We start from the raw sequence: 24,036 nt of genomic DNA, 5'->3' as shown, positions 1-24,036 counted from the left end.
AATTATGCAGTGTGATTTGCTGCTGTGGCTCAGAAGAGCTAGGACTTTGTTTTCACAGAGGAGTTTTGCTGTCTTGCCATCACCTGCCCCAATGACGATGAGACCCTGAAGTTACTATTCTGGGTCGGGGTGAATTATCACCATCTCCTTGATCTCCCAGACACCATAGACTGTCATTAGATGGAGAGTTCCCCGATCCAGAGAACAGCCAGACCCAGAGCCTGTACCAATGATCATGAAGAAATCGTGTGAGTCCCCTGCAGACGTTGAGGGAAAACCTACCACAACAAGTGAGCCACAGCCCAAGCAACAGAGGACAGCGCTTACCATTGCCCCGGAAGGGGAGCCCCAGAGTGAGTCTGACCAGGGGTGTGAGCCCTCAACACCAGTGGCTGAGGTAACTGAGATGGAGGACTGGCTGATAGATTTCAATGTGGAGGTATTAACTCCCATCCTATCCCAACCAGTACCTGAATCATCATTGCTGTATCTAGACAGCAGAAAGAACCGTTTGGATTGTGATTTCGTTTGTTCTGAATCGATGCTGTTTAAGGACCACATTAAAGACTATATAGGCTTGATTTAATTTCTTCAACCTGCAAGGACTGTCATTCTCACAGTGATCTTGTCTAGTTTTGTTTCATTGTTACCACAGAGCTCAGCCAGTCCTCCAGCCCCACTACTGCTGGATGTTTACAGCCCTTTTCTGTCTTGGGTTGTCCTGCTGTGATGTTGCACTACCGGTTAAGCAACCACCAGCAGCACCAGTGCAATACGATCCTGCTGCTTCGACTCCAGCCTCTGCTCATCTCGGCTTGTCAACCTGTCACCTCCTCCTGTGCTCCACTAGAGACCCTCAGCCTTACAGCTCCTCCTGGTTCCCTTGTCCCACTGGCTCCCCCTTGGTCAGTCGTCACTCTACTTCCACTTCAGACTTATGGGCCGTTCGCTACAGTCTGACCCTACACCCCTATGGCTACAGCAGGTTCCTACTTCCCTTCGGGTACGCCTTAGTCTTCAGTCACACAAGACCGCAGCTTCACCTAGGTCTCCAGTACCTGTGACCTCACTCCGCTCGATTAGTCCTCTGTCCGCACCTTCAGATCCACCTGTTCAGTCGTCCCCCAGGTACTGTTAGTGTCAGCCACCACCACACCGTCTTAGCTCCTCCCTCCCTCAATTCCGTCAGCACCGGTAGTCCTCCACCTCGCCCTTGCTCCGAGTGGGCCGAACTCTGTATGTGTAACCCCTCACTCACACGCACTCACCGCCACACCTCCGACCTTGCCCCGAACCTGCCTTTCCGGCATGGGAGGCAGACGCACTAGACGCACGCACTAAATGATCAGCCACTAGCGTCTGCCTAGTGCGTTGGTCTTATTTAACAAATCTAAAAAAAAATCCAACAAAACATTCAGTATACCCGCTGGGATCTTGTCGTCATTCATAGGTTGCCACTCCTATACTTTGGTCTTATTTTCTAAATTGAAAAACAAATCTAACAAAACTTTCAGTATACTAGTTTGTGTATGCTAATGTAGCGATACAGTATGCATTATGTAATTCAGTTTTTGCCATCAGTATAGTTACTCCCAGCCCGATATTTTTATAACGTACTTTGTGTGCTCAGCTCGCACATGCAACTTGATACCTGTATTCATGCATGCTACCAAATGTTGAAAGTCTATGCATTTAGCTGTATTTATATGCAGAAACCACACACTTTGGGCTTTAGGGGTTTGTTCAAATTACTACCTCTAAACACTGTTAGCAAGTACCACTAATGATTAAACATACTTAGGTCAAAAACTGTGCATGTGCAAACACTGTAAGAAAATTGTACCACGCTTTTTCTGAGAGTAAGAGCATTCCACACTGCAATACACACATGTATGCATGAGTGTGTCAGATCATAGATATCAAAACAAAGCTTTATTTTAATGCTGACTGCAGCAGGTCTCGATAGTCGTGCAGCATCATTGGTCTTGACCTCTTACTGACAGTAGACTCTATGAGTAAACACTGGCATTTTTAAGCATTTTCGTACATTATCTAAGATAAGCCTTTGGTTTGCCCAAACTAGCACTCAAAATTATTTGGTAATCAGTGAGTCTTAAGCGACATTTATTCAGACAGATAAAAAATTTAAGATTTTAAGGAAAGAATGTTCTTAAGAACATTTTTTTTCTTAAGAGGAAAGAATATCTCTTTATCTGACTGAATAAATGGTGCTTCTTGCTAAAGACTCAATGATAAAGTCAATGAAAATCACTTCAAGGGTGGTCTTTTTGATGCCTGCAGATAGAGATCTTTCAAAATGTTCTTAAGAATCTCTTCATCTGACTGAATAAATAGTGCTTCTTGCTGAAGGCTCACTGATAAACTCAATGAAAATCACTTCAATGGTTGTCTTTTGCTGTAGAGTACCGTAATAATCATAAGCTTGCACACTATCTTCGCCACAACCAGCCTTTTTTTTCCCCCCTTGAGTTTATCAGTGAGTCTTTAGCAAGAACTCCCATTTATTCAGTCAGATAAAGACATTTCTTGGAAAAAAAAAGAGAGAGACAGAGATGTTCTTAAGAACATATTTGAGAACTTACATTTTTTTTCAAGAATTGCACATTCCTACAAACTGCTTGGAGTTTATCTTAAGAAATTTCTTTACTTATTTTACTGAATCCGGCCCCTGAAGACCACCGAATGAGACAAACTGGAAGTAGAAGCTGTTAGGAAGGACGATACCATGTTAATGCATGTTGTTTTGAATTCAAATGTTTAGCAAGTACATATGGATGTGGTGTTTGTTTGTCTAGCCATGTGTAGATTAAACCAAACCATACTTTTACCATATTTTTGCTACAGATGTTGGGTAAACAAGGGAACACAGTGAAGCCACACTGATGTTCAGACAAGAGTTAACTATAAAATAAAGGCAGATTTATATTTGAAAAAGCTCTTTATCACACATTTTCAAGTATTTTTATACAATGCATCACTTTTTTTGATACCTTTTGTTAAAATTAACTGAATTTCTTTGTGTTTCAAATATTTTATTTAACGATTTTAAGTAATTTTTTTAAAAATAATTTACATACAAATATATTTTAAAAATATTAAATTAATTACATGCAGAGGGAGATGCTTTCACAAACAGTCAATGCATAATGCTGTAAAAAAAAAAAAAGTTAAAGTAAAATAATAAAAAAAAAAAGTATAATGCAATAATGCTGTAAATGCTTTGTTGTTGTTGGTTTCCCCAAAATATAAACCCTCCCTGAGACATATTTTTAAAACTAAAATTGTGAAAACAGCCCTGGTTTTCAATAATAATGAAAAAAAACAAAAAAAGAGTAAGAGTCTATTGAGTCACACTTTACAGCACTCTTGTTACAGTGTACCTATGCCATCGGTAAGAAAGTACCTACTGTATGTAATAAAAATAATGACGTAAAAAGTAAAAGCAAAGAAAACCATATACATAATATGTCATTTTTTTTGGGAAGAGATTGCTTATATATAATTGTATCTAGTACAATGTCCTTTAGAGGATTGTGTATTAATTTTGCACCTCAGAGTTATATGTTAAACCAGTGTAAAAGCAACACCTGCCCCTGTGCGCTGACAGGTGGGTGTAACTCCACCCCTCACTGCTTTATACCATACAGCAGCTCTCACTTTAAAACCTGCATCAATCTTACACAAACACACACACTACACAAGCTTTAGAGAAACTTGAGCGTAACTACAGGGCAGCATGTCTAACATTGCAAAAGTTCTTTCTAGGAGGCTGGACAGAGGAGAAGTAGTGGGAACAAACAAGAAGGCGATTCCTTTCAACAAGCAGGACTACCAGAGCCTGAAGCAGGAGTGTCTGGCGAAAGGAACCCTGTTCTGTGACCCAACCTTCCCTGCTGAATCCAACTCTCTGGGATACAATAAACTCGGGCAGCAGTCCCCCAAGACCATAGGAGTGGAGTGGAAGAGACCTAAGGTACTGCAGTGTATGTGTGTGTGTGTGTGTGTGTGTGTGTTTGCTTTCTTCCACACAGATGGAGTTTAGGTAAATACTAAGACCCTTAAAATTACTTTTAATTAAGAAGCAGTGAGTTTAATTCAATATAAAATAGTAATATCAATATTAAATATGAATATACTGTAAAATAATAAATTTAAAACAGTACTTTTCAAATAGTTTTTGTCATGCATGACTTTTTTATAGAATCAATTTTTACCTGATGTAGAGCCAATATGATAAAAAAAGAATGTATTAAAGTTAATTCAATATTAATCAATAACCATATCAAAAACAATATTTTTCTCAAATAACAGCAGTTAAATTAGATGTTAGCCTATGAAAATTATTTTAAATTATCTATTTTTGTAGTATATTTATTCTATTTTATTCTATTTGAAATCGATTAAGTCTTCATGGTGAGTTTTGACATTTTCATTCACAAGGAACAGTGGTAGGCATTTCAGTGATTAATAAAACTATTAAATAAAATCATTTTAGAAATGTTACAATTGAAAATTTTATTTCTGCCCTAAAATTTTAATAGACCCAAAGTGGTGTAAAGAGACCTACAACTTTTACTCTCTAATCAAGAAAATCACGTTTCATTAAATACACTGAAAAAAAATTATAAACACAACTCTTTTGTTTTTGCCCCCATTTTTCATGAGCTGAACTCAAAGATCCAAGACTTTTTCTATGTACACAAAAGGTCTATTTCTCTCAAATATTGTTTACAAATCTGTCTAAATCTGTGTTAATGAGCACTTCTCCTTTGCCGAGATAATCAAGATAATGATTAGACAGCATGATTATTGCACAGGTGTGCCTTAGGCTGGCCACAGTAAAAGGCCACTCTAAAATGTGCAGTTTTACTGTATTGGGGGTCCTCTCATTATGACAACGTGTAGATGCAATGTAAATAAGAGATTGATTGTGCAGTGCAGACATCATTGATTAACGGAAAGTCCTAAGATCAAGAAAAACTGAAGTGAATAACAGCTTTTACTGATTATAGAGGCTGTAGATTTCTAGGCTGTATAATCTTGACTGTCTCAGAATGGATATTAACCTCAGAGAAAGAGTATTGTGTTTCATCTCATGATTTTGTTTGTCTTGATGTTTCAAAATGACTCGTTTGTGTGCTTTTCCCACTGGCACAAACTGCTGCCTACTCATACAAGGGCATGAATGCGATGACTGGAGATTTTCGCTTAATAAAAAAATAACATTTTCGATTTGTTTCTTGGCAAATCCTACCGTATGCCTTAAGAACACTTGGAATATGGAACATTTGATTAGAATCCTTTTTGTAAAAAGATTGAAGAAGGTTACAATTCATTAAATAGACAAGTGCAAGCATGCCTTCTTTTGTGATCTGAATAAAAAAAGTCTAATATGGCTTTAGAACAGCATAAGGTTGACTAATTATTTAAGTTGTGAAGAGGTAAATAAACTATAAACTATGAGAGGGAGTGAGCAAAATAATGGTTAGACGTAAAAGAGCGGTGAGCGCAAATTCCAGTATGGAATACGTCACCATCACTTTCACTTGCGTTAACACACCATCAGCGAGTACAATCACATGAGTGCTGTTTTTCCCGAACAGCACGAGTGCAAAAGTAAAAGTATTGTGTTATATTTTAATCGCAATATTGTCTGTTTTTGCTAAACGACAATATTACTTCTAAAGCCACAGCAGAAATGTGCATTTCTGAGCAGCTGCAAGCCTACTTCATTTCGAAATGAATCCACCTTTTCAACGAATCATGTGAACCAATGATGCAATGGCCCATTCATAAAGTGAGCCATTTATTTCATTTCGGCCATTTGAACAAATCAAATAAATAAATGAATGACTCAATTATTTACTCATAAAGACATTTACTGCCACCTACTGGCAGTTTTAATTTCTTATTTCCGTAGAGTATTGTTTCATTAAAAAAATTATGGGATTGTTTGCCCAAAAATGATTAATCATATTAATAATTGATTAAATTATTCAATTATTCAATTATAAATAATCATAATTTCAAAAGTGTATGACAAAAAAATAGGCCTACTGTTTCTCAAATGATCTTCTTTTAAGTTCCATCTTTTATGTCAGAAAGTAAATGTGTACATTTTATGTTGATCAAAATGTTCATTTCTAAAGCTGCTTTTTGAAATGCCTACTTGACACTTTTCTCATTTAACACAATAATAGGTTTAAATTATCTTTTGGGGGTATATTCAGGGCCAAATTTAATTTGCTATTAATTAAATAAATTAATCGCCACATCATGTAATTCATTCAAATTAAAAACATAAATCGATTGGCAGCCCTAAAATTAAGAAAAGTAAATTAAAGAAATCAATTTATCAGAGATACATTATGCGTATGCGTTTGCATATGTGTGTGCATGATATGCTCACTATCAGTGACAGCAGCTCAGGTTTCTCTTTAGGTGTGAGGATGATCTTGTGTTGATACTTTTTGATATATGTTGATACATTTTTACATGTGCTGTTTGTGAAGAACAAATAAAACCTATTAAACCTATTCAGTTTTACCATTACTATACTCACATTGTCCCTTTTTAAAGGAACTCTGCTCAAAACCTCAGTTCATTGTGGATGGCGCCGAGCGGACAGACATCTGCCAGGGAGCTTTAGGTGAGAAAAGAGCCTTTCAATCATAAAGGTGTTGTTCAGGTGTTAACACAGACAAATATGACAAATATAATCACTATATCAGAAATTATATCAAATATGTTGTGTTCTAGTGTTGATATTTGAAAGTGTCTTATTATTCCTATGTTTAATAAACACACTGTGAAACCGTGAACCTTGTGCTTCTTTTTACCAAAGTTTCTTTAATTCATTTCAATTGGTGGCCATCTTTGAAACGCCTCTCCGGTATGCAAGGGCAGCTCCTATCTCTTTAAATGGGGAAATATCACATTCTCTTAAGCTGTTCACCAAGCTTACAATTAAATTTCAGATTTGAAATCAACAATGATATCTCACAACAACTGTCTCATAAATAGGGTTGGGTACCGAAACCCTATGTAACTGGTGTGTACAGTACTAGAACCAGATCAGAATGCAGATTTTGGTGCCTTATTTCGGTGCTACTTAAATGCTTGAGCGATTTATTGAAATATTTGGTTCTCTGAAATCACCGGCAACGCACGTGAAAAATAATTATTAGCTTGAAGATATTCAGTCCAACCTTCATCCATGGTAGTTCTGGAACATTCTGTGTGATGAGTGGCTCTTTTTGAAGTTGTGGCTGGAGTTGTTGGAACAGTGCACATTTCTCCACCATCATCTCAATGTGTCGTGCCATTCAAGGCCAGTAGAGGGATTTTCTTGCTTTGGCCTTTGTTCTCTGGATATCTTGATGAGCTATTTGTAGCTTCTCTAAGATGACTGTTTTTAAGCTGTGAGGTATGATTATCTTGTCTCCTACCATCACAATGCCAATCTGCATGCTGCTTTTATGTCGCATAGGCCAGTAGCTGTGTAGGTTGCTGTTCACGCTTCATCTTTTCTGTGGCCAGCCAGCCTCTACCTTTTCACACAGATCTTGCAACTTTCTCATCATAGAGGTCTCCGCCATCATCAGCCTCTCTACTTACGGTTGCACGGGATAGTGCATCAGCTATATGCACGTGCTTGCCTTGTATATATGCAATGTTCAGGTCATACTTTTGTAGTTGTAGGGGCCTTGCACAGCTGTTTCTGTATGATGTTCTCATGCTACTGCTCTGATGAGGCAGCAATGATCATGTCATCAGCAATGTTGTGTACTCCTTGTATGCCACCAAAAGTCTCAGAGTTTTTCTGCTGAAACACCTCACTTGCTGACTTTATGCCGAATGGGAGTCTCAGAAAATGATATGTGCCCCATGGTGAGTTGAAAGTGCAAAGTTTTGAGGACTGTTTATCCAACTTATTCTGCCAGTAACCATCTTTCTCGTCGAGAATGGTGAAGATAGACTTTCCAGCGAGGTTACTACACACATCTTTTTATAGCTTTGTTCAGGTCATGAAGGTACAAGCATACACTCAGTGTACCGTTCTTCTTTTCTGTGATAACGAGGCTGTTTACCCACTCTGTGGGCTCAGTTATAGGGGAAATAATACTAAAGATATTTAAGTGTTTCTTTCAGCTTGTCATTAACAGACACTGGAATATTTCTGAATCCATGGATCACAGGTGTGACTGTCGGTTCAACATGTATCACCTAGCCCATTGAAGAGTTGGATACACCTTGACCATCTCTTGTTTGGATGACGCAAACTTTTTTGCAAGCAGCTCAATCCTTTTCACACATGCTGCTCTGCCCAAGATAGGTATGTCTGATTGATAGGATACATAGAACTGTAATGTGGCTGTGGTTTTGTCGGTCTTGCATTTCAGTGACACGACGCCTTTTAGTGTGGAGCATCTTTCCCCGAATGCTTCTAACACCGTTGATGTAGTCTGTGGCTTAACTGGACCAGGGATCTTATTTCTACACCTCAGATGGTGGCTGTTGTTTACCACACACTGTCTTTTATGTGTTCCATCACATGCACTTGAGTGTGCTAATGTGCCAATGTACATGGAATTTGTATCAGTCTTTGCCCTGCTATTGTTGCGAATGACTGCCTTGGAAAAGTGGTTACTTTTGCCGCACTTATGACATACTGCTCCAACGGCTGGGCATTGGCGTGGCTCATGGCACTTTCTGCATCTGCAACAGTCTCGTGGTACTTGTTTCTTGCACCTCGTGTGTTTGCTCTTGTTTCTTGCACCTGGTTTTCTCTGTTCTGTCGCTTTCTCTATAACATCTACTTAAGAGTCTTGGACAACTGTAGCATTTTCACCACTGGAACCCACGATATTTGGGTCCAACTCTTTAACCATTAGACCACAATTGCCCCAACCATCACCACTGAGCAAGAAACATGGGCTCAGTTCCAGGATGCTTCTTGAGCTGAGCACTGAAGCCCAGGTTGATCCTGGAAGACTGTAACTATAAGTGCACTAGAAGTAAATTTGCATAAAATAATGAGCTTAACGCAGAAGAATCTAATGACATTTGATACATTTGCAGGTGACTGTTGGTTGTTGGCGGCTATTGCATCTTTGACTCTGGAAAAAGAAATTCTGGAACGTGTAGTAAAAAAAAGACACAATGTTTTATTTATTTATTTAGTCATTTATTTATTTAATTATTTATTTTTAAATAAAAAAAAAAGTTACAATGTATAATTATTCAAAATTCATTATTTATAACAGATCTAAAATGCAAAATTGAGTTATTTTCAATTGTTGTTACTAGTGTTCTCAGACTTTTGGACCTTGTTTGAGTATTTATAACCTTATTATTCAAATCATAAATTAAAGGGATAATGTCAGACTGATTGTTGTTGTTCTCATCTCTTCAGTTCTGGCAGTACGGTCAATGGGTGGATGTTGTCATTGATGACCGGCTGCCTACCAGATTTGGGAAGCTGCTGTTTGTTCATTCAGCCGAGGGCTCTGAGTTCTGGAGTGCTCTGATGGAAAAGGCGTATGCAAAGTAAGTGTGTGTCTATTCACAAATTACCTGCTACTATTTACCTGAACTATGTTTATGAACCATAAGATACAGAGTCATCTGAAACGGTTGGTAAACACTGTGCCAAACCACAAAACACACAATGTTCATATAACATGTCACCTATCCGTGATATACCAAGCAGTGGTGCTGATTTCCACTGTACTTTGAAGGTTAAATGGCTCATATGAAGCTCTGGCGGGAGGTTGGTCCACTGAGGGTTTTGAAGATTTCACAGGGGGCATCGCTGAGAACTATGACCTGAATACAGCTCCTCCACACCTGTTTAAGCTCATGCAGAAAGCACTGATGCTGGGATCATTACTGGGCAGCTCCATTGTTGTGAGTCCCATTCCACTTCTATTGACTTTCTTTTAACATCATTTTGAACTTATATTTCTCCAAGGAAAGAAAAGAAATAGGGTTAAAATTCTTTAGTATTTGGATCAATCTTTTTAGTGGATCTGTGGTCTTGTTAAAGGGGTGGTTGATTATGATTTCACTTTTTTAACTTTAGTGTGTAATGTTGCTGTTAGAGCATAAAAAACGTCTGCAAAGTTGCGACACTCAAAGTTCAGTGCAAAGGGAGATATTTTCTTTTAAAGAATTTGCAAAGACCAATAGGGACACAGAACAAAGGAAGAGAGCACAGAAACAATGGGGAAATAAATTTCAAAACAAGAGTACAAACAGGGAACACAGGCTGGGACATGACAGATTTAAAATAACTAAATAGTATATTTTAAATGTGATTTATTTCTCAGAGTCAGAGAGGCTTTATTGTCATTTCAGCTCTATACAGCTTGTACACATTGAAACGAAACAGCGTTTCTCCAGGACCATGGTGCTACACAAGACAACATTAACTACAAAAACATTAAAACAAACATTAAAAACAAAGTACAGACTACATAAAGTGTGTATGTGCATGCCTGAATGAAACAGTGCAACAGCCTGGGACATTACTATATGTATAGTTCACATGGAGTTGAGAAGTCTGATGACACGAGGGAAGAATATCCCCACAATCTGACCATGATGGCCCGAATGCCTCTGTACCGTCTTCCGGATGGCAGAAGCGTGAAGAGCTGGTGTGAGGGGTGTGTGTGGTGTGTGGGGTCGCTAGTAATCGTAATCGCTTTTCAAATGCAGCGAGTGGTGTAAATGCCTGTGATAGAGGGGACACAGACTCCAATGATCTTTTCGGCTGTCCTTACGATCCGCTGCAGGGACTTGCGATCTGTGATGGTGCAATTTCCAAAAGAGGTAGTGATGTAGGTGCTCGGATTACTCTCCACAGTCCCTCTGTAAAATGTGGTGAGGATTGGGGGTGGGAGATGCTGCTTAAGATGCTGCTGAGGTTTCTTTTCTATAGAGCTGGTGTTGAGAGACCAGGTGAGGTTCTCCATCAGATGAACACCAAGGAATTTGGTGCTCTTTTCGATCTCCACAGAGGAGCTGTCGATGTTCAGCAGAGAATGGTTGGTATGTGATCTCCAAAAGTCAACAACCATCTCTTTAGTTCTGTCCACGTTCAGGGACAGGTTCAGGGACAGACTCTGTAAGCTGATTCGTCGCCTTTGCTTATAAGACCCACCATGGTCATGTCAGCAAACTTGATGATGTGGTTCGACCTGTGCATTGCTGCACAGTTGTGGGTCAGCAAAGTCAACAGCAATGGACTAAGCACGCAGCCTAGGGGAGCTCCAATGCTCATTGTAATGGTGCTGGAGAAGCTGTTTCTGATCCAGGCTGTCTGAGGTCTCTCTGACAGGAAGTCCAGGATCCAGTTACAGAGGGAGCTTTTCAATCAGGGTCTGAGGAATGATTGTATTGAATGCTGAGCTGAAGTCTATGAACAGCATTCTGACATGTGTCTTTTTTTTTTATCCAGGTGAGTGAAAAGCTAGATGTAGGGAGGTTGTGATGGCATCATCTGTTGAGCGTTTTGGGTGGTAAGCAAACTGTAGTGGGTTCCCGAGTGTGGGGCAGCAGGTTCTTGATGTTCTTCGTGACAAGCCTCTCAAAGCACTTCATGATGGTAGGTGTGAGTGCAACGGGTCAGTAGTCATTGAGGCTGGACACTGTGGACTTCTTCAGCACAGGGACAATGGTGTTAGCCTTGAGACACGCAGCGACGATGGTGCTGTGCATGGATGTGTTAAAGATGTCAGTGAAGACATCAGCCAGCTGGTCTGCACATCCTCTGAGCACTTTGCCCGGAATGTTGTCTGGTCCCACAGCTTTTCGTGGGTTAACTCTGCTCAGAGTCTTCCTCACATCAGGAAGAAACACAGTATCTGATTGTCGGGAGGGGCGATGAACTTCCTTGCAATGGTGTCATTCTGTGCCTCGAAATGTGCCTAGAAGTCATTCAGTGCATCTGGGAGGGAGGCATCATTGTTACAATAAATTTTAAAGTGACCGAAACTCTACCCTTCCTTCCTGAATGAAAGTGAAGTTAAATGGAATCTTGTTTTTATAACACATAGGACAAATGTGTTTATAATTTCTCAGTATATACAGTGGAAGTCAAAATTAGAGAACAAACTACAATTTCCTCATTTTTAAGGTCAGTGTTTAGTCCTATTTGAAGTTATGCAGCTACATGGCATGGTGAATGCAAATGTTTATCAGAACCTCGTTCAGCAACATGCAGTTTCTTCCCTCCAACAATCACACAACAAGCTTACTGTATCAATACACGACAATCACACAGCAAAACTGCAAAAGCGGGTAAAGCAGTCCCTTGAAGCTAAAGACATTGAAATTGTCATGGTATTCAGCTGGTGTGCCTTAGACAGCCACCAGAGGTCACTGTGTCTTTTGTTGAGCACATAGCTTGTTGTGTTGTTTGTTGGTGCCATGTGCTATGCTGTCTATTCTCTGTCCCTGCACATCATGTTTTTTCAGTTGTTCAGTTCACCTCATTATTGTTTCAGTTGCTCCACCTGTGTCTCCCTAGTTACCCTCCTCATTTGTCTCCCTATTTATTCTCCTCCTGCCTGCCTGCCTGTTTCCCCCCTCACCCATGTAACTTATCATTCAACTCCTTGTTGCTGATCCTGCCATGCCTTGCTGTGTAGTGCCTTGTGCCTGGCCTGCCTGTCTGGTTTTTCCCCCTCGGGGTACTTTGTGTTTGCTTTTGTTTTATTTTTTCCATTAATAAAATCCAATCGTCCTGCAATTGAATCCTTGCTAGAGGTCTGCAATCCCATCGGGTCCCATTTTTTTTTTTACAGATCGGGCTCGGGTCGGACTCGGGCTCATTTAGCTAATCTCCTTTTATTGAGTCCATATATGTGCAGAGCACACATAGGCTACTGTATGAAATATTGTTATATTGATTATATTATAAATATTATAGGCTACATCGCCTATGCAATACACAACACATACATGCAGAGCATCAGGGAGAAGTTGGAGCATAGGGAGTTACTAAAAGTTCTCAATGCTTCGAAAAGCTGCATTTTGTAAGAGTTTTGATTTGATTACCATGGTTAACAGTGAGTCAATTGGTCATGTGCAGTGCAAAACACACGCAAAAGGCAAAAGCATGCCGCAAAGCCCCAGCAAAAGTAATTAGCCTACCATGAATGTGTCGAATGTAAGGAGATATTTGAGTTATATAACAATAAATACCGCCATCTCCTAATTGGACACGCCTTTAGAGAGAAATGCATATTTAAAGGAGCTGTATGTAAGAAATCTATTTCAATTAATCATAAAATGGCCCTGATTGTAAAAATCCGTAAAACGACTTTTTGGTTTTGACACTTTGACTTGATTTAGTTTTTTTAAAGTAGTAATTTAAAGCTTTCTATAGATATATTTAGCAGTCTCCTGTGAGGCAAGTAGTCGCTGCGATTTTGGTCCATCTTGTGAAGGCCGGCTTCGCCTGCCAAAAATTGCAGAAAACCTCAATCCTTAGGCCTTTTATGTTTCATGTCATGATTATGAAGGTGCATTGTATTTAAGGTTGTAAAAAATCCGTAAAAAAGAATTTTTGGTTTTTAGCAACATAATTAATAATTGAAATGGTTTAATAACAATATTTTGTAATGTTAAACTTGAATTGGTTTACAAAATAGATGATGGTAGTAAAACATATAGTTAAATGTACCTAACATGTATGTAAAATATTACCTGAGAAAGAAAGGAGAGAGGGGAAGATAGAGAGAGAGGGAAAAAAGAGGGAGAGAGGGCAGAGGGCAGAGCCCTGAGAAGAGAGCTCCAGCAAAGGAAAGAGTCAGCAAAGAGAAAGAGCCAGAGCAACATTTACAGTCTTCTTTTATCCCTTTCCTTTGACCATGTGACTGAAACCCAAATGTGAGACATTCAAACTGACCAATCAGCAGACTACAGCTTCACCCAAAAGGTGTGACAATTAGCAGACCCCCGATGTATAAACATGTTGGCCTACAGGCCTTGATCGATATCAGCAATTCTGTGCCCTTCAGGAATGCCAAATGGCCCTTTTGTTACTCAAGATAGTTTGGGACAGGAAAACAGAAGTCTTTGATAATTTTTGACCCTACATCTGCAAGCCCATCAGGTCCCAGTCGTAAATGAGCAAGGAGATAGATGTTGTTTGCTCTCTTAGAAGATTTCTTCTCCTGATCAGTTTTATTGTTTTATGGTTTTGCGTGCGGCATGGCATCTGTTTTGTGTTCCTGAGTTTATTGGCTTTACAAGGAATTAATTTCATAAGGAAATAATTTCACTCCTTTCAAGTCGTTACTTTAAAAAAAGAAAAACTTACATTTAACGAACAAATAAATGCTCCAAACTTTTTTCTAAATTAACTTAATGACAGTTGTCATAAACATGCATAAATCTCCTCCTTCATAACCGTGACATGTGTCATGTCATGATTATGAAGGTGTCATGTCAGTCTAATGCACAGTTCTTCAAGTAAAGTGTTACCTCATGTTATTATACTAATCATATATTATAATGATTGAGCAGAATACCAGTTCACATGAGACAGAGCCGGTGACGAATCTGAAGCTGGTGAAGGGTCATGCCTACTCCATCACAGGTGCAGAGGAGGTCAGAAACCAGCACTGACACAAAAATATGGATTTTATAGGAAAAACTCAAAAGAGCTCTAATGACTGTCACCTTATTTTACCTACAGGTTCATTCCTACGGCCGTCAGGTTCAGCTGGTGCGTATCAGGAACCCGTGGGGTAGGGTGGAGTGGTCGGGCCCTTGGAGTGACAAGTGAGTTTCCTTAAACAGATCTTACTCCTTCAACATCAGTCCTGAGAGTCCTGTCAAATATTTCCAATGCTTTTTCAGTTCCAAAGAGTGGAACAGTGTGAAACCAGAGGAGAAAGCTAAACTGGTTCATTCAGCTGAAGATGGAGAGTTCTGGTAAGAGAACTTGAGCATGTAACCCTCAACAACATAACAAATATGTTGACGAATAATGACAAATCTTCCTCATCCTGTCAGGATGGCGTATTCGGACTACATACAGCACTTCTCGAAGTTGGAGATCTGTAATCTGACTCCAGACACTCTTTCAAGCAAAGCTGTGAGCCGTTGGAACTACAACCAGTTTGAAGGTGACTGGAAGGTGGGATCCACCGCAGGGGGCTGCAGGAACAACCAATCAAAAAAAAAAAAACAAACACAATGCTCTTGAAACTAAAAGTTGTAGTTTGATCCACGGTCTGAATGTTTGGTTCATCCTCTCCAGCAACATTCTGCTCAAACCCTCAGTTTGTGATCAAGCTGGAGGAACAAGATGATGATCCTCTTGATGGAGAGGACGGCTGCACGATCCTAGTGGGTCTGATGCAGAAAGATGTTCGTAAAGACAAGCGGTTTGGACGAGACCTGAACGCCATTGGCTGTAATATCTATAAGGTAAATGGTTATGTACATTTAGTAATTATACTGTGGGAGGCGTAACAACAGAGATGAGGATCCAAAGGCAGCTTTATTTAAAGAGTGGTCAAAACAGGCAGGGTCAAAAACAAGGCAAACGGGTATAATCCAGAACAGATTTAAGAGTAATCCAATAATCAGGCAATGGTTAGGGCAGGCAGCAGACGATCAAAAACAGTCCAAGGTCAAAAACAAGCAAGGCAAGGGAACATGGAGAACACAAAAACCCATTACTGGTGATACAATAATCAGCAATGTGGATGGGTGCAATCTTTATAGTGTGACTGATGTAAAACAGGTGTGAATGTGTGATTGGTTCCTCAGTAAGGGATCATGGGAACCGGAGTCTGGAGAAAACAAAGACAATACACATAATGGTGACAGTAATACTGTTAGTCCTGGAGACAACGTTACCATCAACACCACAAACAACTTCACAACCAGCAGTACCACCAACCTTGAAACCATATTTTTAGCAGTCTTAGTTCCAGAGATGTTTTTCCTATTTCCTATTTTCTCCAATTTCTCCAACGCTTAAAATAAATAAAGTCAATAAAGCATCATGAAAAAAAACAACCTCCAACAAGAATAACAACAATACACAACATTTTTTTAAGAATCATTAGTGTAATTCTTTGATTAGTGTAATCATCCATATTTAGTTCTAAAAATTATTTCCTAAAATAAAAATTAAATTAAAATATTGATTAATAGCCTCTGATCTCATAGTTTATCTGTCTTGAAATAATAATAATAATAATAATAAAAATACAAATCATGTGGAGAAAATTAATGTGATTTTACTTCCAGAATGCAACTGTTTTTTAAAAAACCTTTCCTTTGACATATCTATCAACTTTACAACTATTTAAAATTTTTGTGATGATTATAAATTATATATGAACATTGAATAATGTATATATTTTTTGGTGTTTTTCAGGTTCCAAATGAGGTACATAAGACAACTTAAACATCACCAAATAAAATAAGTAATACATAAACAATACAAAAAAAAAAAAAAAAAAAGTACAATAATAATAATAATAATAATAATAATAAATTAATTGGTAAGAAAAAATATTGATGTCATCCCCTTCAATGCCAATATATTGTAGTGTGGAAACCAAATGTTAAATCTAACAAACTTTTGTGCTACTGGGCTTCTAGGGTCATGCAGCCAAATGGCACATCGATGTTCCGCAATTTGAGTTGTCTGCTACTTTTGAAAGTGAAAGTGAAAGTGACGTGACATACAGCCAAGTATGGTGACCCATACTCGGAATTCGTGCTCTGCTTTTAACCCATCCAAAGTGCACGCACACAGCAGTGAACACACACACACCGTGAACACACACCCGGAGCAGTGGGCAGCCATTTATGCTGCGGCGCCCGGGGAGCAGTTGGGGGTTCGGTGCCTTGCTCAAGGGCACCTCAGTTGTGGTATTGAGGGTGTTGAGAGCGCTGTTCATTCACTCCACCCACCTACAATTCCTGCCGGCCCGAGAATCGAACTCACAACCCTTGGATTGCAAGTCCGACTCTCTAACCATTAGGCCACGACTTTTACCCACATAACAAGGTCCACACAGGCAGCAAAGCATATAAATAACATTAGAGGTCTTCCAAGAAATTGTTCCTCTGATATTAAAAGATTTTCCTGTACAGGGATGCTTAAAATATGTGTTTTTGTAAGTAAAATTGGATTGTTGACAACCTCCACACTTTTAGTTTCTGAAGGAATATTACTCAAAAAAAAAAAAATAAAAAAAAAATGTTGGCTGAGAAACATAAATCAGCTCTGACCAGCATATTACGTAAGTTTGATCTCTTAAAGACCACCTGAGGTAGTTTAGCGAAAATCATTTGCAAAATAGGATCAATTTCAACAATGTACAAATGTTTCTGAATTATCGCTTCAACATCTTTAGTAGAGAATACAGGAAAAAACAGTTGTTTGGTCTTTAAGGCTTTAAAAGACCTCAAAACTTGCATAATATGCTGGTCAGGGCTGATTTATCTGTTTCTCAGCCAACACATTTTATGAGTACATGCTGCCTCTGTGGACTCTGTTACGTGGGGTAAAACTAGCAGACCTCTCAAAATACAGATTGAAAATACAGAGCCTAAAAGTCCTGTAGCACAACATTTTGTTAGATGTAAGCATTTGGTTTCCACAATACAATATATTTGCATCAAAGCTGTCAAAGTACCTCTCTATATATACTTTTGGATTTATACTCACCTAATGGTCTTACTGAAGAGTTTGATATTCATGCATTTCTGCATTGATGCTGATTATATTTGCATGTTTATGTTTGATTTTTTCAGTAACACTTTACAATAAGGTTCATTAGTTAACTACATTACTAATGAACTGCACTTATACAGTGTTTATTAATCTTTGTTAATGTTAATTTCAACATTTACTAATACATTATTAAAATCTTGTTAACATTAGTTAATGCACTGTGAGCTAACAATGAACATCTGTGTTTTTTATTAACGTTAGCGAAGATTAGTAAATACAGTAACAAATGTATTGCTCATGGTTAGTTTATGTTAGTTAATACATTAACTAATGTTTAAAAAATGAACGTTATTGTAAAGTGTTACCATTTTTTTTTTCTAGTCAGGTGTTTGTTAGATTGTTGTGATTTGTTCTTGGTATTTTATGTTTTCACTTTTAAGGTATGTATTTTCTTGCCTGAGAGTTTATCATTTTATCTCTTTGCCAGTCAAACAAAGCCTTCACAGTGTGGAGATAGGGGACAAAGCACCAAATGGGCTGAAGGTCCAAACTGCCATTTCAATGCAGCTTCAAAGGGCTCTACACAATCCCATTCGAGGAATAGGATTAGGAAACGATTGGTCATTTTCTAAAAAAATTAAATAAAAATGTATACCCATTGGGCACCATTAAAGTCCATTATACAGAGAAAAATCCTGGAATGTTTTCCTCGAAAAATCCTTAATTTCTTTGCAACTGAAGACAAAAAGACATGAATATCTTGGATGATATGGAGGTGAGTAAATTATCAGGAAATTTTTATTCTGGAAATGAACTAATCCTTTAAGGGCTCATCATTATATGTTTTCTTGTCTGATAAGGTGTCATTCGGCTCAAAACGTCACCTGTCGTGAGAACATAAAAAAAAAATAAAAAAAACATTTTTGCATTTTTTTGAGCTTTGGTGTGCCAACTTTTCTTTCTTTTTATTTATTACAATAGTTGAGCACCCTCATTGAGGTTTTTGTTGTCCATCAGATGTGCAAAATTTTTTTTTTTTTATTGTTTGAAGAAAAATTATTGGAAAACCTTTGTGCAAAGTTTCTGTGGGGAATGCAAATGTTTTCCATCACCGTGTCCCCTTGGGGGCTCCATACAATACATTTAAAAACAACCTTTGCAAGTTTTCAGATGCCATTTCATCAATCTGTGTATGTGTTGCAGTTCAGGGGTCGCAATAACATTCATCTCGGTCCTGATGTACTGCTGCGTCAGCCGTCCGTTGCAGGGATCAACTTCACCTACCTGCGAGAGGTAAGCGAGCGCTTCAAACTGCCTCCGGGTGAATACATCATCATCCCCTCCACTTTCGAGCCGCATCGCAAGGGAAGCTTCATACTGCGCGTGTTCACAGAGAAAGAGGCTGCTGCCAGGTTTGTCCCAAGTGTTTTAATATTTTTAACTTAAAATAAATACATAAAAAAAACATTGAGGGTCTATAGTTCCAGTTTTAGTCCACATGGGGATCCTGTTGCACAGATTCTGTTGTACCTAGAGTGGATAGTTACATTAAAACATCTGTTGCTATCTGATTGTCAGGCCAATAAATCATAACTGTACCCTAAACATTCTTGTATTTGCACCCAAATGCATGATGGATGTTTCTGACTCTTGTTCATGAAGCCCCATGGATACAGAGATCAGTGCAGATGTGAAAAAGGTGAATTTATTATTTACAAACATAGTGTGTATTATTATTTAAAAGAAAGATGTTTATGTAAATTCAGATATATAACCATATAAAAAAAAATTTAAAAAAAAATAATAATAATAATTTAAAAAGGGTTTTTTTTTTTTCTTTCCCAGCAATACATATCAGAGAGTGATGTGGACCCACATTTCAAGCAGCTTTTCAATCAGATTGCTGGAAATGTAAGTCACATGGTTGGTCATTTTCAGTTTTGAGTCATTAGCATTATCACACATGATCTTTTTTTTCACTCTGCAGGACTCGGAGGCGTCTGAGTATGAACTAAAGCAGATCCTGGACACTGTTACCTCGACACGTAGGAAAATAAACTTAGTTTTAGTAGTTTTATTCTCGCTCTCACACACACACAAATATACAAATAATATGTTATGTATGTATATACAAATTTACATTTATGTATTTAGCAGACGCTTTTATCCAAAGCAACTTACAGTGCATTCAGGCTATAATTTTTATTTTTATCAGTATGTGTGTTCCCTGGGAATTCAACCCAATACCTTTTGTGCTGCTAACGCAATGCTCTACCACTGAGCCACAGGAACACATACATTAAGAAAAGAAAGTGCCTTGAAATTGAAATTCTGTTTTCTGTTCTTACAATGTTTTGTGGTATTTCACACAGGGACTGATGTGAAGACGGATGGATTTAGTATGGAAACCTGTCACAACATTATCAGTCTGCTAGATGTATCCTTACCTCACTGGAACACATGAATGGAATCTACATTCAAAAACTTTTAAACAACTACTTGAAATACCGACATAATTAAAAGATAAACAATAACTCAAAAATCTCCATTATTAATAGAGAGTTAATATTTCAGTATTTTAAAAATATGTTCACATGTTCACAGTTCTTTGATGTTGGATTTTTATTTTTATTTTGCATCTTATTTTAATATATATATACACTCACCTAAAGGATTATTAGGAACACCATACTAATACTGTGTATGACCCCCTTTCGCCTTCAGATCTGCCTTAATTCTACGTGGCATTGATTCAACAAGGTGCTGAAAGCATTCTTTAGAAATGTTGGCCCATATTGATAGGATAGCATCTTGCAGGTTGATGGAGATTTGTGGGATGCACATCCAGGGCACGAAGCTCCCGGTTCCACCACATCCCAAAGATGCTCTATTGGTTGAGATATCTGGTGACTGTGGGGGCCATTTTAGTACAGTGAACTCATTGTCATGTTCAAGAAAACTAATTTGAGTGAAAAATGATTCGAGCTTTGTGACATGGTGCATTATCCTGCTGGAAGTAGCCATCAGAGGATGGGTACATGGTGGTCCTAAAGGGATGGACATGGTCAGAAACATTGCTCAGGTAGGCCCGTGGTATTTAAACGATGCCCAATTGGCACTAAGGGGCCTAAAGTGTGCCAAGAAAACATCCCCCCCCATTACCATACACCACCACCACCACCAGCCTGCACAGTGGTAACAAGGCATGATGGATCCATGTTCTCATCCGTTTATGCCAAATTCTGACTCTACCATCTGAATGTCTCAACAGAAATCGAGACTCATCAGACCAGGCACACATTTTTCCAGTCTTCAACTGTCCAATTTTGGTGAGCTCGTGAAATTTGTTGTAGCCCATCCGGCTCAAGGTTGTGTGTGTTTTGTGGCTTCACAAATGCTTTGCTGCATACCTCGGTTTGTAACGAGTGGTTTATTCAGTTAAAGTTGCTCTTCTCTATCAGCTTGAATCAGTCGGGCCCATTCTCCTCTGACCTCTAGCATCAACAAGGCATTTTCGCCCACAGAACTGCCACATACTGGCGATGTTTTTCCCCGGTTTTCACACACCATTCTTTGTAAACCCTAGAAATGGTTGTGCGTGAAAATCCCAGTAACTGAGCAGAGTGTGAAATACTCAGACCGGCCCGTCTGGCACCAAACAACCATGCCACGCTCAAAATTGCTTAAATCACCATTCTTTCCCATTCTGACATTCAGTTTGGAGTTCAGGAGATTGTCTTGACCAGGACCACACCCCTAAATGCATTGAAGCAACTGCCATGTGATTGGTTGATTAGATAATTGCATTAATGAGAAATTGAACAGGTGTTCCTAATAATCCTTTAGGTGAGTGTATATATACATTTTATATATTTCTCAAGTAATAAATAATAAAAATACTGACTGTTATTTTGTCTTAAATTTTAAAATATTTATTTTATTTTTACATTTAATTAATTATTAGCCTTTCATCAACTCACAACCCCCTGCAGTTATCTGACATATCTCCAGGGTTTAGGCAACCCTAGTTTGGATTTTAATCACAGATTATCTGAATGTTTTAATTGTGAATTAATATTCTAAACAAAGTATTTTCTTGTACAAACACAGCAACCAAATTAATCATCATGACCCTGTTATAACCCTTGACCTCAGTCCAGAGAGACGGCAGCGGCAAACTCGGCCTTGTGGAGTTTCACATACTGTGGACAAAGATCCAGAAATATTTGGTATAATATGTATTTATTTAAAAATCTGTAATATCAGCCGATAAACAATATGGTACAGATCTACTGTGCATCCCTACCACAGAGCAACAACTTTGTGGGCACCAAAGTTCAGATAAATTTGTCATTGTATTTAGTGATGTTAAATACTTAATGTGGATTTTCTGTCATACCTCGCCAGGAGGTTTTTAAGAAGCATGATACAGACAACTCAGGCACTATGAGTTCCCATGAGATGAGAGATGCTGTGAAAGAAGCAGGTAATGAGTCTATGGTTCAGTTGAGGACAATATTGTCATTCATTTCTTCTAAAAGTGGTGCTAATAAAGAGTGCATTAATGGATGTATTTTCTTTTCTTCACAGGATTCCAGCTGAACAATGATGTACTTCAGGTGATAATCTCACGTTATGCCAATCAGCAGTACGCCATTGACTTTGATTGCTTTGTTGGCTGCCTGATTCGCCTGGAAATGCTCTTCAGTAAGTTTTGCTGAAGATTAGCCAGTTCAATTTTTAAAATTACCATAAATAAACTATAAACAGGAATTATAACAATGGTTTACTTCAGGGATAGGCAACTCCGGTCCTGGAGGGCCACTATCCTGCAGAGTTTAGCTTCAGCCCTCATAAAAACTCACCTGGCCTGTATCTATCTAGTAATCCCGAAAACACTGATTGCCTTGTTCAGGTGTGTTTAATTAGGGTTGGAGGTAAACTCTGCAGGACAGTGGCCCTCCAGGACCGAAGTTGCCTATCCCTGGTTTACTGTAACATTTTCATCTGTGCTCTACACAGAAATGTTTAAAACGCTGGATAAGAAGAACAGCGGGAAAATGGAGCTGGATATCCTGCAGGTGATGCACAAGTGTGAACGTGGATTGAAATTGTTGCATCTTTTCAATTTAGTGCTATCATGTGTTGTTTTGTGTTTTGCAGTGGCTCTGCTTGGCCCTCAGTTGAAAATCCACTCACCATAACTGCATCAAAAATCAGTTCAATTACTGCAATTGAACTGAAGAGGATGCTGCAGACCTGAAATACCCAAGAGTAACATCGGAGTAAAATCAACCAAATATGGGTATTATCTAAACTTGGAATTGCTCACAAAATGTCATTTATTTATGGTACTCATCTGCTGAAAAAATTTGCTATAATAAAGACAAATAAATCACCTTGTTTTATATTTGCAAATTTGGATAATTTTATGTCCCGTTTACAAATAGTTACCATAGTAATAGCATGGTAAATTGTTTCTATCATAAAAAATAAATCATGAATTAATATAATATTGAATCATAATCGCCACTCGCTATATTGGAGTGTGTATTAATGGCTTCATTAATCTCAATTTATATTCTTCTAGTAAGACCAGTTTTGTGCAAAAAAAACAAACGTTAATCCCTTAACAACTTCCATCTGAGAATTACCTTTATATCCCATATTTTTCCATCCCATACTTTATATTCCATCTGAGAAATACCTTTAATATCCTATTTCCTTCCCAATTTGATGATGCAGTCTTTAAGTTTTTTTTTCCATTCTTCCATATTTTCTACAGATGAGATGATAGAACATGCTCTACATTTTCTTGCATTTACAAACCTCACATATCACAATCAACCATCAATCAAAAAAAAAAATGTAAGGATCCTCAAAGGCAAACTGTTTTGCTACAAGATAGCAACCGTACATTTCTGTTATGTTTTACTTTCTTCATTCATTCATTCATTCATTCATTTATAATCATTTATCATTTAATCGCTTTATTATTCCATTTAATCATAATCATTTATAATAATAATTTTAACCATTTATATACTCATTTCAATAGATTCATTAATTGATTAGTCACTTATATTATATTATTGTTTTTTAATATTTTTTCATTATTGTTTAGTCTTATGACTTTGTGTTTCAAGGGCTGTTTGTCTTCATGAATACAAGATAAGAGGGAATGTTTATGGAAATTTTTACTTTATGTTGTTGTGAAGTAGTTTGGTATAACACTACTTGTTGGATTGTTTTGTCAGATGAAGTCTGAGCACTGAAAAATATACAACTAAGAATATTCAATA

At 38.1% G+C, this 24,036-nt stretch overlaps 1 protein-coding gene across 1 annotated transcript; it reads left to right on the top strand.

Annotated features, from left to right (window-relative positions):
• The first annotated feature begins 3,757 nt into the window (after positions 1 to 3,757).
• On the top strand, positions 3,758 to 23,549 carry LOC109076939 (calpain-2 catalytic subunit-like). Its single transcript, XM_042712466.1, has 21 exons — positions 3,758 to 3,994; positions 6,601 to 6,670; positions 9,103 to 9,203; positions 9,437 to 9,570; positions 9,762 to 9,930; positions 14,557 to 14,640; positions 14,729 to 14,814; positions 14,893 to 14,967; positions 15,049 to 15,204; positions 15,291 to 15,465; positions 16,427 to 16,438; positions 18,938 to 19,146; positions 19,397 to 19,433; positions 19,580 to 19,645; positions 19,722 to 19,779; positions 20,107 to 20,171; positions 21,895 to 21,963; positions 22,142 to 22,220; positions 22,325 to 22,441; positions 22,757 to 22,815; positions 22,898 to 23,549. Exons 1-21 carry the CDS (start codon positions 3,758 to 3,760, stop codon positions 22,919 to 22,921), a joined length of 2,082 nt encoding a protein of 693 aa, XP_042568400.1. The 3' UTR covers positions 22,922 to 23,549.
• Positions 23,550 to 24,036: the final 487 nt, after the last annotated feature.

Source organism: Cyprinus carpio, chromosome A22 (genome assembly GCF_018340385.1).
Source record: "Cyprinus carpio isolate SPL01 chromosome A22, ASM1834038v1, whole genome shotgun sequence".
Lineage (NCBI taxonomy): Eukaryota > Metazoa > Chordata > Actinopteri > Cypriniformes > Cyprinidae > Cyprinus > Cyprinus carpio.
Note: the sequence above shows the minus strand (reverse complement) of the source record. Positions and strands in the feature narration are given on the sequence as shown.